General features: G+C 37.3%; 1 protein-coding gene across 3 annotated transcripts in view; it reads right to left on the bottom strand.

The window, feature by feature from the left end:
• LOC306843718 (ATPase family AAA domain-containing protein 2B-like) overlaps positions 1–13,392 on the bottom strand; it is a 105,982-nt gene extending 92,590 nt beyond the window's left edge. Inside the window, exons 1-11 of one of the 3 annotated variants that reach the window (XM_079375354.1) lie at positions 13,113–13,392; positions 10,880–11,037; positions 9,488–9,519; positions 8,785–8,932; positions 3,132–3,228; positions 2,762–2,888; positions 1,330–1,485; positions 1,066–1,141; positions 542–643; positions 331–463; positions 109–224 (exon numbers count right to left, since the gene is read on the bottom strand). In XM_079375354.1, coding sequence (XP_079231480.1) covers positions 109–224; positions 331–463; positions 542–643; positions 1,066–1,141; positions 1,330–1,485; positions 2,762–2,888; positions 3,132–3,228; positions 8,785–8,932; positions 9,488–9,519; positions 10,880–11,037; positions 13,113–13,223 — 1,256 coding nt within the window. In that variant the 5' untranslated portion in view covers positions 13,224–13,392. The remainder of the gene's footprint in view (positions 1–108; positions 225–330; positions 464–541; positions 644–1,065; positions 1,142–1,329; positions 1,486–2,761; positions 2,889–3,131; positions 3,229–8,784; positions 8,933–9,487; positions 9,520–10,879; positions 11,038–13,112) is intronic. The other 2 variants (XM_079375356.1, XM_079375355.1) reach the window with 2 other exon arrangements.
• Between the last annotated feature and the right edge of the window lie 225 nt (positions 13,393–13,617).

The following is a 13,617-nucleotide window of genomic DNA, read 5'->3' as shown; positions in this document are numbered from 1 at the left end:
CAGGGAAAACATGTTACGAATACGTTAGTGTCAACCTCTGACAGTTCGTTAAAGGATGCAAATTTAATCACGAAACTAAAAAATAATCATATACGCAAAAAACCTTACCTTGGGGGCTGGATCTTAAACTTCTCAAACACTTCTGGATATAATAAAGGAAAGACGACCATCTCTTTTAAAGACTGAATGTGATGGGAGAGACCTCCAACACTGTCAAACTTCACCTGCATTGAAAGAGACAAGACATATGCTAACCTGCAAACAAAGAATCTTTTTCCTTAGTGTAAATCAGTAAAGGAATGCAGAGAAGTATAAAAACACTCGACTCACAGAAGTGTCCAGATTCATGGGATCCACATCTGCCAAACTAGCACCCACTTTTACTCTGTCTCGAAGTACACCGCTGGCCAGATCCTCTGCCCGCAGGTTCATGGGTAGACACCTGTCACAAGCAACATCAAACCTTTGTAAAAGTTCACACACTTGAGCCATGCAATAAGTCACTCAATGAAGTTCTGTTTGATGACAGTTTTTATGTCACCTGTTACGAGCTCGGCTCATGCTTTTGCTTTTCCGCCTCTCAAAGCGCTCTTCATCAGACGATGATGTTGATTCACTACTGTGAATGGCATGTTTCTTTACTCTGGTGATGAAAACACAGCAGTGTTGTTTTAGTATCATTGAGATTCTATTATAGTTTTTATTAAAAGTGATTATATTATATTAATATTTTGGGTGTTTAATTTTACATTCATTTTAATTTTAAAGTTTTAGTAGTTTTGCTGTGCGTTTTTGTAATTTTTTTTAAATGTCTATACAGTTCTATTATTTTTACTTTAGCTTTAATTCTAGTTTTTAAATAGAACAATTAATTTAAAGTTTAAAAGAATGAGAAACGTTGTCTTGGCAACTAGCTAAAATTAATAAGCTACATTTTAAATATATTAAGTATGTTTCACTTAACTTTAATTTCTTTTTTATGGTTTTAGTTAGCTATAACAACCCTGAAACACAGAAAATATTGAAATATTAGAAAAGAAACTGCTGAAAATAAACATTATTCACCTAATATGGCTTCTTCTTGCAGGAGATCTGTATGTGTCAAACAGAGAGCCTTTGCTCTGCTTCCTGTTCACTGGCTCTGAGAAAACAAATGAAACGCATTCAAAAGGCAAAATCAATCATTAAAATAGCCAATAATTGCACACGTTGCATGGCATGGAAACATCTGCTGGTCATAAGGATGTTTTAGGTGCTTAAGCAAGTGAGTATGAATGAAAACTATCTGAGCTCATGATGCTCATGAGTGAATGTGTCCGGAGCAAGTACCTATTGGGGGCGCTTCATATCGCTGCACAGTTTTACGCTGCCTGAGGTTATAAGGTCTGTCATTCTCCTCTCCAGCCTCTTCTGCCTCATCTCCTTCATCATCTTCATCATCATCAGCCTCCACATCTTCATCCTCCTCTCCTTCTTCGTGAGACTCTTAATTTTTTTTTTTAAAAGAGAGAGAACTCTTTAGAACAAACAAAGTACACTTTTTAATCATCACAGTTGGAAATAGAAAAATGGCTTATATTCAGAACTTCTGCAATGAAAAAGCCCCTTTACACTACATTTTTTCGTGCGACACATCACATGCTTCACAAATGAAATATAAGGTATAGGTTTAGGACAGATCAAGAAGACAGATGACATTGTTAGATGCAATAAATGTAAACAAAATATAATAGAATTTATTTGATTCAGATAACAGAATTACTATGAAACTGGAACTGTTAAATGGAATTGGAAATGGAACCAGAATCATTAATTAAATTTCTTATCATTCGCCTAGTCATAAAAATTTATATGAATGCAATAAGCTGCAATGATGCTTGGGAACATTAAACAAGCAACCTACACCAGATACAAATCACATGGCATGACACTAGCAATGCACCAAAATGATTTTTATTTTTTTTTTTAAATCAAAAGGACTGAAACCTAAAGTTTTCAAAACCGAACCAAAATTAGAAAATTTTGCGATAAGAAAGCAGATGGATCGTAATGCTTTCGAATCGCTCTCACGGTATGATGTCATACACTGATCATTCTGCGCAGCGCCGCTTCAAGTCGAACACACCTATTGTCACGATGTGGGAAGATTTGCATAACACCGCCCAAATGTATACGCAATGAAAGGTGAATTTTGAGCAGTGTAGAGTAGTGCTTGTTTGGCATTTCTCCGATCACAAATGCAGACAAGGTGTTATGTTTACGCAGTGCGGCGCAACGCATAAAAAGACAGTATAAGTCATTATCATCAGTAGTTATGTCCTCACTGAATGCAACAAAAGGCTCGTTTATAGCGGGTTTTATTGTTTTAGTCTTGTCGCGCCGGGACAATAGACTGTAAAAAGGTCGAGACACAGCATCACAATTTGGTAAGGTGCGTAACATTTCCGTCACACGCTTGAGGTATTCGGCCAATCACAACGCACCGGATAACTGGCCAATCAGAGCACATCTCACTTCTCAGAACGATGAGCTTTGTAAAAATTGGCACGTTTTAGAAAGGCGGAGCATAGAGCAGCAAAAATAATGTACAGATGTGGAAAATAATGTTTAATAATGTGTTTTTTGAACCTCGAACTGCGTAAACACATCGCATTACACCAAATACACAAAATAATATTCTTTTTAGCAACGTCATATGACCCCTTTAAAAATAAGTAAACCGAGTTAACTGAGTTAGGTCAGTTTCACAGTCCACACATACCTTCAGTTCCTTCCTCCTCTTCGGGGTCCTTTGACTTGCTCATGACTTTGTGATGCGCCTGCATTCCATACGTGTTCCTACGCAAAGATTTCCTCCTCTTCACACGGGAGTACATGTCCATGTTTTCCTGCGGCAAAAAAATAAATAAACATCTAAATGAGAAATGTGGAAGAACTAATGGAGTTTGTAGTATGTGAGTTTTGACTCATCAGTGGGTTCACAGCCCACACTAAATAGAAAGGCCAATGCTTCAGAGTAAGGCAGGATTTTAATAACCTCAATGTGGGCAATCTTTTGCTTAATGAGATGGAAAAGGCGGCCCAATTGTTCTGCAGTTTAATCATCAGTGTTAAAGAATAGAAGGAGTCACCAGTTCAGTGTCCGTCCACATGCGGAGGCGCTCCACTTCCCGATTCTGCCGTATGCTGCTGATGTTGTCCATCTCCTGAAGAACTGCTTCTGCAGTACTAACAGACACAAGATCCACATGCATTCAATAACCAAACTTTTTAGTCTCATGAAACAAAAGTTCAGAAACAGGTTTAACAAGTTTAATCCCATGAAGCCTACGGTGTCATATTTGGTACGCAAAATTATAAACCCTCTAAATTATCAACATTATCAAAACTTTAATGAAATACCTGTTGTTCACACCTGTACACATGCCTTCTGTCCTCTGATTGATAGGCTATACTATAATAGCATTTTAGACCTTTTAGTACAGTAGGTTTTGCTGTGAAATCTTACGTAAGAACTTTTATATTGTTAGTAATATTTTAAGATGCAACTTGGGTTTATACTTGACTATCTATACATCCTTCTTTTTAAAATAAAATCTACAAAACTATAATAATAATAATAATAATATGTAACATTTAAATATCATCTTACAAAAACATTAATGGAAGATATAGAGTGACAACTAACATTTATAAGCATTTTATATACTGTTATAAAGACCTCACTGGCTACAATAAAGCAATAAGAATTTGAAAATAAAACGCAAATAAAGAATTTGAATATTAACAGCTGAATATTATGAATTCGAATTTGAATATTATGCAAGACATAATATTAGCAGTTTCACCAAACTGCATATTGTTGCTCAGTTTGGGCCTCTGAATAAAACTGAGGTGTTTTTTTACCCCTTCATGCTTCATATTCTCTATATCATACTATAGAGAATATGAGCCTGCCCTGATGTATTAAATATGATACTCAACTATAGAGAATATTCTATAGAGAATATGAGCCTGATGTATTAAATATGATACTCAACATAAAAACATATTCCTATGCAAATTTCTGATTAAAGCCCTATTCGGACAGTAATTGTTTCTCAGGGGAACATAAGTGACCATTTACAGAGGGTAGTTGGTGATTTTAATGCAGTTCAAATCCAGGACGTCTGTGTTTTCCCTCACCACCCCCATAAAAATCCCCGGCCGAATTACCTACTGTTTTTTGACAAACACCAAGGTTGTGTGGTAATTTAATTGCCGTCTGAATCCACATCTCTGAGTTTACGAGAAAATAAATCTATTAAAAATTCAGTGTTTAAACCCTTTTTGAGCACTCCCGAACACCGTAAGGTAACGTTGTACTTCAGTATAATTTGCATACACATTTATTTCCAAAATGCTGGAAATTATTTAAAACAACAATACTTCATAACTGCTCCACCACAGCGACTGGGAGCAGAAAGAGAAGAAAAGCACGTAAACATTCAAAATGGATATTATGGCAGACACAGCTATGAAATACAATTTAAAAATGTGCATTATAAACATATCGCGTATAATTATATAAGACTATAGCGCGTCTATTTTCCTATTTTTAAACAGGAGATTTAAATAATGAAGTAACAAATAGGATTATTATAAAATATGCTAGGAATAATAATAATAAATTTTACACAATAATAAGAATAAATTTGTAAATAAAATTAATTTTATCTACAGCAGACAATCATGTGAGCAGACAATCATGTGGCCACCGGAGCAGCGTGTTCCCGGGTTCATAGGATCACAGACCTCCCTCCTCCACTGTGAATAAATCTCCATTGGATTCCATGAGTTTTATTTGTAAATTTATTTTTACAGACGTTCATATGAAAAACAATTACCATCCGAATCGGGCTCAACACTTCATATATCAGGCTTCACAGGGTTAATATGGAGGAACGTCAATTCAGAATGAGCAAAGCAGCTCAAGCCATTCATGTGCAACACCAGCAGGTCTCCTCTCTCCAATACACTTCCACCATCTGTCTTTGACTCACAGCAACATGTTACCTCACACTAAAAACCTGATTAGGACACAACTCAGTAAATCCATCATTAAAATGTATTTCAAAAATCAACCTTTTTTTAATACACAGCCAATATAATCATCATATACTTATAAGCATACATGATTACTTGAAAAGATGTGAGTTTTGTTTTTTGAATACCCAATGCAAAGAAACAGTGTCAATTAAATCAACTTTTGTAAACCCGGCCAATCTATTCAGAATGAAAGTGTCTAACTGCAATATTGCGTAATAACTAATTCTCAAAGTCTCTAATAAGTAAACAAAACAATTACAACCTATATGAGGGGTGGGACAATAAATCGATATGGCGATATATCGCAATTCTTCTCAGTGCGATACGATAATCGATATCTGGCGCCAAATATCGATATTTTAATTAATATAATAAGGTGCTCTAAATAGATTTCCCTGTTCACAGTAGGCTGTGCGATTAATCGAAATCGAATCGCAATCGCGATTTGAGACGTTGCAATTTGCTAATCACAAAGCCTGCGATGTGGACGCGATATTACTCTGTTCCAGAGCATATGCATGACTGCCAGCCTTGAGTGACAGTCTTACTAAGCAATAGAGTGAGCGCACCTCCGTTCTCCCCGATCAGCACTGCTCTAGCCAACTGCGTAAACGCCTGTCATTTAAAAAGGGTCAGATCGAAAGTTAAGCAGATTAAAACTAAAGAAAAAAACGTATGTAACTTAAGCTTCGAAATGACAGACAACGAACAAAAAAGGTAATTTGCAAGAGCATATCAAGAGCTCCCCTATCGGTTCTGCTTTCAGTACTGGAGAATAAAAAGATACATTTTTAGATCTCGTGCCCGGTTCTGCTGCGCAAGTCCCTCACGAGCACGTCTGGCAATATGGACGAGGCCTGACGCACGTGCCTGTGTCAACTCGCACCTGGCTCTGCGTTTAAAACGAATGTAAATAACTACTTGCCAATTTCACTTGGATGAAATTAAACATTCAGCACATTTCCCACTTGTTCTTAAAATCCCAAATACTTAAAAATGAATGAATCCGCCCGCGTAACATGTAATACTTTAATAATTGACTAAAGAAATACAGTTCTTTATTTATAAAATATAAACAAATCTTTCCTGTGAAATTCAGTAATTCTGTAAAAGTAGTAATACCATTATAATCTTCCCTGCAGAAAGAGAAAAAAAAAAAATGGTTGCCAAAAAAAACAGTAGATGATGTAGAAAATGTAATGGATTTAAGGGTTATAATGGGAATTGTATTGGTTTTAATGTAAACTATAATGGTGTCTACTGGTATTTGATGCATTCTATTGGTGGGATGTAATCAAAGTCTCTATATATAGTCTTTGATGTAATCTAGCAGATGGCAACCAATAGAACAACAGTAATTCCTATTGGAACAATGCCAATTAGATATTTTCCCCAAATCACACAGCCCTAGTTCACAGCGTCTAAAAATGCATGGAAATCGCGGCCGCGCCATTTCCATCTTCGATCCAAGAGCGCTCTGAGCAACCATGAAGATGGGGAAGCATGAGGAACTGAAGAAAAAAATTATTTCCAATCACATTATTATTGCAGAGCGCATATTCAGTCCATGAGTAGACTCTCCGCTCGGATCGCAGGTGTGTGAGAGAGCCCCGCCGATGCATCCAGTTTTATGTGAACAACACTGGATGCTCTCCCTCTCTCTCAGATATTACAAGTGCGCATTATGCAGGGTGAACAGTGGGCACCGACCGGCAGAAACATAAATCTGCACCTATGGCATACATAACACGGCGCAGAAGTGTGCAGTGTGTGTGTTTGCCGCACGTCTAGATTTGAAATAACGAACCTGAGTGCGCAAAAGACGCGATGTGAACGGATATGTCTTCGTGTGGGACTCCGTTTTTATGATGAGAGGAGTAGAAAGGTTGAGAAAGCACTCCAGGTAAATTTTTAAATGTACCAGGTTTATATTATATCTACCCATCTATTTTTTTTTCTCTGTATGATAAGCAGTTAAATGTGTTTGTTTACACACAGAGAAAAAGAAGTGTAAGCTTTTAATGTCCAAGAATAAAATGGTTAATTTAGCCCACTCAACGTTAAAATTGATTTACAGAACTTTTTTGCTGTTTTTTAACAGTTTGGACTTGAATAAAGAAAGAAAACTTGCACTTAACCTTTTCACAGGCATTTTGTAGAGATATCGTGATGTATCATTATAGGATTTTCTAGAAATATATAGATTATCGCAGAATCGTGATATTATCGTGAGCCATGTATCGTGATTATATCGTATCGTGAGCTACCCTGCGTTTCCCACCCCTAACCTACATACTTTTAAATGCTCATGATGACAAACATCACTACCTGCAATTCAACACAGCTGTCAGCTGGTGTTGGAAAAACCTGGTGTTTTTCCTTGATATTTGCATAAAGTTGAGCATTTATGTTCGATGCTCTCAACATTTTCTCCAATCCACTGTCAATCCATCATGCTCTCATAGGAATTAACTGAAAATACTGCGGCAGTGTAAACACACCATACGTCTTCATCGATGTCAAACCACAAATGTGTGTTCAATCACAAGTTTTGACGGTTCTAGGGACAACTGCAGAAACTTTAATGTATAATTAGTATAAAGGATCTCGAGATGAGCTGTTTAACACAAGTACAATCATTTGCAGTCATACCACAGAAGCTCAACGAGTATGAAATATCACCCAAGAACTGATACAGGTCATTAGTAAAAATGTTAACAAAGACTAACAGGTTTAACGAAGCGAGGTCTACATCTTTTCAAGTACAGCCGGAACCTACTTAAGCATCCCTGGGATATGTGTAGCCTTGGCTAGGAATCACCAATTATATCATAAACCATTATGTGCATGAATGCATGCTGAACAAATGCCATCGCCATACATTGAGTAGTCTCTTGTAGTTCTTGTTGAGTTTAAATTATCTGTTTCTGCAAGAGTAAACTCTGCTGGCTTCATCAGATGTCCTACTAATTATACACCAGCTACTCAAAACCATGGGGGAATTATAACGTACGCACACAATGTCCAAACAGAACATGATTTGGATACTGTGAGCTCCTAGTGGATTCAGGGGGTAGAAAGCTAGTTGGTTTGAAGCCAAAGAGGTCAATCCAAAGACAATTGATTCTCAAAATGCTTATAGACAGACTCTCTCAGACAACCAGGAGTTAAATGATTAGCCTAATGATTTGCTGACTGGTTGGGTCAACAATGAATAGGTGTCTATATGTATAAATGTGGTTAATCAAGTGATCGTGTATTCAATGTCTGTCATCATTAAGAAAGCAGCAAAGTTTCTGAGCAAGCTGTTTTTGAAGATTAGTAGCATTAAAGGGATAGTTCACCAAAAATGAAAATTCTGTCATCATTTACTCACCCTCAAGTAGTTTCAAACCTGTATGAATGTCTTTGTTCTGCTGAAAACAAAGGAAGATATTTTGAAGAATGCGGGAAACAGAGCAGTTCTGGAGCACCATTGACTTCCGTATTATTTTTTCTTCCTACAATGGAAGTAAATGGTGCTCCAAAACAGCCTGGTTACAAACTTTCTTCAAAATATCTTCCTTTGTGGAAATTTCATTTTTGGGTGAACTATCCCTTTAAATTGTCTTTCTAGAATGTTTTGAGTTTGAACATTTACAGAAACTACCGTACTTCAGGCATGAATTGGCTATGTATACAACAATCAGCATTTACCTGTTGACAAGTTGGTCGAAAAGTAAACTCTGATTGAGGTGTTCGAACTGGGACTTCCTGATGCGGTGGCTTCTCTTGAGCTCAACATGACCGTTCATGCGACCGTGGTCCCCATCTGATGTAGAATCACCCCTCAGACTCATTCGACCTATGGGTTAAAAAATGGGTTACTAAAACCATCACTTAATGAAGAATAATATCATAATGACATCAAAACTGATGTGTGAATCATATAAAGGCAGCATAGTTGAAGTATCTATTAAATATATTGATTGTATAGATATTGTGACCAATGTTTAAAACTGAGAGAATGACTTTTTTTCCATTAAATCTACAGATGGATTCATATTTGCAATACTGGGAAAACTGATTGCGTTTACAATTTTATCTGATGTTATCTGACATATTTCTCCATCAATAACTTATGTATGATACATGGGTGACAAAATTACCATTCTATCAATTTCTGTTGTTTTTATATATTTTTTTGTTTTTACTAAAGCTTTAAGGCAGCATATTTAATTTGAGGGTTACAGATATAAAGTGTCAATCCTTACAGTATTACATTCAGTTTTCTTTTGTTGTCTTAAATTACCATAACCAACTGGGAAAGAAATCTGATGTGTCAATATACTGTCATTTTTGGGTGAACTTTTCGTTGTAGGAATCATTAAGTAAATCAAAATAAATAACATACACTTACTGTGTCCATTCTGCAAGGCACCAGTGGACAACCTGGAAGACGATGTGAAATTCCATGAGAAACAGTTTACTTTACAACAAATAATAATACTCCTTTTAGCACATAAATAAGAAAAACAAACATTTAAAGTATTTTCTCTGAATCTAGACAACTGTAATTGTTTCTATGCGAGTAAAAGCAATTCTCGTCTAAAAACAAATTTCCAACAACACTGAAAATTCCCAAAATCAATCTGAACTGTGAAGTCTCAAGTATTAAGATTAAGCAGATCAGTTGGTAAATGGATCCAAAGCTGCACAATTAAAGGGATAGTTCAACCAAAAATGAAAATTCTGTCATTAATTACTCACCCTCATGTTATTCCAAACCCGTAAGACCTTCGTTCATCTTCGGAACACAAATTAAGATATATTCTGTTGTGTGTCAGCTGCATCACGCAGATACGTCGTTTTTGTTCAAATCAAAGTGTAAACAACGTAGAAAACGTACACAGAACAGCATACCCTGTTCTCCAAAATAGCGCTAGGGTGACGTGGAGGAGACGAATTGTTTAAAAAAGTCATTATTTCTGTTTTCTTTGTATACAAAAAGTATTCTCGTAGCTTCGTAAAATTACGGTTGAATGTGGATGGATTTTTTGGATTATTTTACCCATCTTCTTGCTAGGTTTCTGGACGTTGATCGTGTTAATTACATTGCTGTCTATGGGAGGGTCAGAGAGCTCTCAGAATGCATAAAAAATATCTTAATTTGTGTTTCGAAGATGAACGGAGGTCTTATGGGTTTAGAACGACATGAGGGTGAATAATTAATAACAGAATTTTCATTTCTGGGTGAACTATTCCTTTAATAAAAAAAAAAAGATTAGTTTTAGCGTTAAAGCTTCTGTGATTAATCTTGAGAATCATTTCAATTAGATCTACTTCCGTTTCGGTCTCAAAATGTTCCATTTAAAATGTGTTTTTTTGCAACATTTGAGCATTACAGCCAGTCGCAGATGTGAATGAATGCAATGGCCAATCAGAGGCCTGTATATTAGTCTTATAGATATTTATTAGACTACCATGATAGCACACTACAAATGAGTGGAAAAGAAACATCGCCTGACACTCAAAAAGAAGCAAAAGCAAAGAACCAAAAGAACCAGAAGCAGAATTACTGGCAAAATTTTGGATTTGCTTCATGTTATGTTGCTCGTTTGCCATGCAGACAGTGTAAATCCAAAATACACCGGAAGCAACACAAAACTAAAATGTTGCCATTATAATCAACTACGCCTAGACGTGATGTAAATAAGAGATTTTTTGGAACAGCATTTCTTTGATTACAATGGGATGGGATCATCAAAATAAGTATTACTCATGCAGCTCTACATAGATTGTCAAACCTCACCTAGTACAGTGTTTGGACATGGGCCACGGGCCTCTCTGGCCTTTACTCTGGGGACTTGGAGAAGTATCAGTGGAACTTGGTGGCGTCTGTCTGCGTGTCCGCTTGGGCGGTGGGGACAAACGTGGGCTACTGCTGTTAACATCATTGCTGGCCTCCTTCTGTAACAGGCAGAGGTGTGCAGGATATTAAAAAGCTTGAAGGAGCATGCAGAATACACAAAGAGAAATATAATGACAGAAAGTCCACTCTCAGACACAATCTGCACTAGGGACACTCGGTGCAATATCACAGCTGAGTCCTCAAGCCACCTAAAAAACCTGTGTATTCATGTGACAGAGACGTCATCGTTCTCTACTGATCCTGCGAGCGACAGACTCATGTCATCGCCGAAATTCTTCATCTCCTCCCAGATTTCATTCTAACCTCCCAGCTGACTAAATAACTCTGATTCACACCACCCTAACATATGTAAGGTGAGAAAATAAAGAAACAGAACCAGTCTACTGATGAAATCATGCCAGTGTTATAATACTTTATAACCTAGCTTAGAACGACTCATTCACACATAAATAACATCATTGCAGCTTGCAAAAACGTTTTACCGTACACAAGAGCTAAATTGTTTTTAGAAAAATTGATATTTGTTAAAGAACTTTAACTTTTACTATTATTTTCGATTATCCCACACCTGGAAAACACATTTTCAAAAACTTCAAATGCATACTCATTAAAGAAATTCATTGATATTTCCAGGTTTTCAATGACTGTGGGAAACCTTCATGAAATCAATCAATCTAACTGAAAGGCTAAATAGCGACATTGCGCACTTAAAACTCATAATAATTGAAACAAAGAATCTTCTGACCAAATTTAGAGAAATGAGGAAACGCTTAAACCTCTTATACCAAATATTTGTGGCAGCATAGGATTATTTTATATTATATAGGATTATTATTTATTATATAACTCCAAAAACCTTGACAACTAGCAAAGAAATTAATTTTAAAAAAGTATTGTGGTGGTAATGATGATATTAGATGGTAAGAGCATGGAACTCTACCACATGATAATATAGTTACTGAATACCAGAGAGTACCTTGGTGCATGGTCAAGATACTACCATGTTTTTTGACACGTCCAAGCACTGCGATGTGAATTCGGGATGTGTTATCGTTTCAAACAGCACTCTATTGTGCAAAACATCAAAAAAACACAACCGGTGTCAAGAGACGATAACGCACAGGAGCTAAAGTCACATAAACACTCTCAGGTTCAAAGTTTACTTTCCAAAAAAATCACGAACAATAACTGTTTTGAGCCACAAGGGGTCTGTTTCAGCTGAGCTTTTCCCTTCCCCCAACACTAGCTTGTTTTATTGTTGAAGACACGCGGAGGACGAGACGTTTTTCGTTCGACAAAAGGTGTCAAACGCGCTTTTGTTTTGACGGTTTATCGGTGTGCCCTGGAGCGCGTGACAGCATGACGCGCACCGGTGTCTCTCGAGCGCAACAAACACACACAGCAACTAAATAACGCTCGATTCGCGTAAACGAGTCGGTTCGATCGAACTGTTGTTTTCGGTGATCCGATTCACTTGATTTAACACTCAAAGGCGCTCCTAGTTCTTTTTTTTGCGAAATTCTCTGAAAAGGTTTGTAATAAAACGATACTCTTGTTTTACGTAAAATGATTCATTTCATACTGCTATTGTGACTATTACTTGTTTGACAGACACGTTTAAAACTACATTTTTACACCTGTTCGAAAACTATACGGTCAAATATTAAGTTATATGTGGCTGCCAGTTTTACGGCTAAAGTCCTCCCCTGCATTAAAGTACCGGCCAGAAACACAGCGAATCGGTTCGCTCGAATCATTCAAAAGAACCGGTTCAACAGAACGATTCGTTCGCGAATCGGACACTAATATAACAAAGACAACTTGGGGGCATTGAGTCCATTAAACTAGCCGGCCGGCTTCAGTAAAATCCAGCCATTGTGTGTGACAAAACACATAAAACTAATCGACAAGCCGCGATTAAGCGCTGTCGTGTCATTAAACTGCCATTTCTGCATCGCCAAGTGTCACTCAAGGCGCAATTTGGGAACAAAAGAGATGGACAACCATCCAATCCGTCCATTTATCCAACCATCTATCTCCAAAAAGCCAGCGTGAGCAGCTCGCTAACCGGCTGGCGGAGAGAATAGGCTGCCGGTGTCTCTCTCTTCCTTACACGGCTGTTGTGCTCGTCCAAGTTTGGGTTGCTCCTCTGAGACGACCTCGTCCGGCCCGAGATGAAGGGACTGATGGGCTTGTGCTCCGAGCTCTTTCTGGTGTTCACCATGATTGCTGTCTGTCCCCGCTGATAAACAAATCCTGTCCTGTAGCTCTTGTCAGCTGCTTTCGACCTGACTGTGTCTCAGATAGTAGAGAGCCGAGGCGCCATTTCTCTTTCTCTCTCTCTCCCTCTGCTGTCAGCCAGGCGAAACTCTCCGGCGAGCCACTTCCGCTACAGAGAGAAGCCAGAGTGCGCGCGCTTCTATGAAGTTGGCGCCACAGAAAAAATAAATAAATAGATTTGTATACAAAACCAACGCAAAGGTGAAAGAATACTTTATATATATATATATATATATATATATTTACTCTGCTGGTGTTGACAGTTGACTAATATTTTAGAACATTTAATTACAATAAATTATATATTTGGTGAACAATATGTAAAAAGTTGGAACATT

This window comes from Barbus barbus (assembly GCF_936440315.1).
Source record: "Barbus barbus genome assembly, chromosome: 24".
NCBI classification, from domain to species: domain Eukaryota; kingdom Metazoa; phylum Chordata; class Actinopteri; order Cypriniformes; family Cyprinidae; genus Barbus; species Barbus barbus.
The sequence above is the reverse complement of the archived record's forward strand: the minus strand, read 5'-3'. Positions and strand labels throughout refer to the sequence as shown.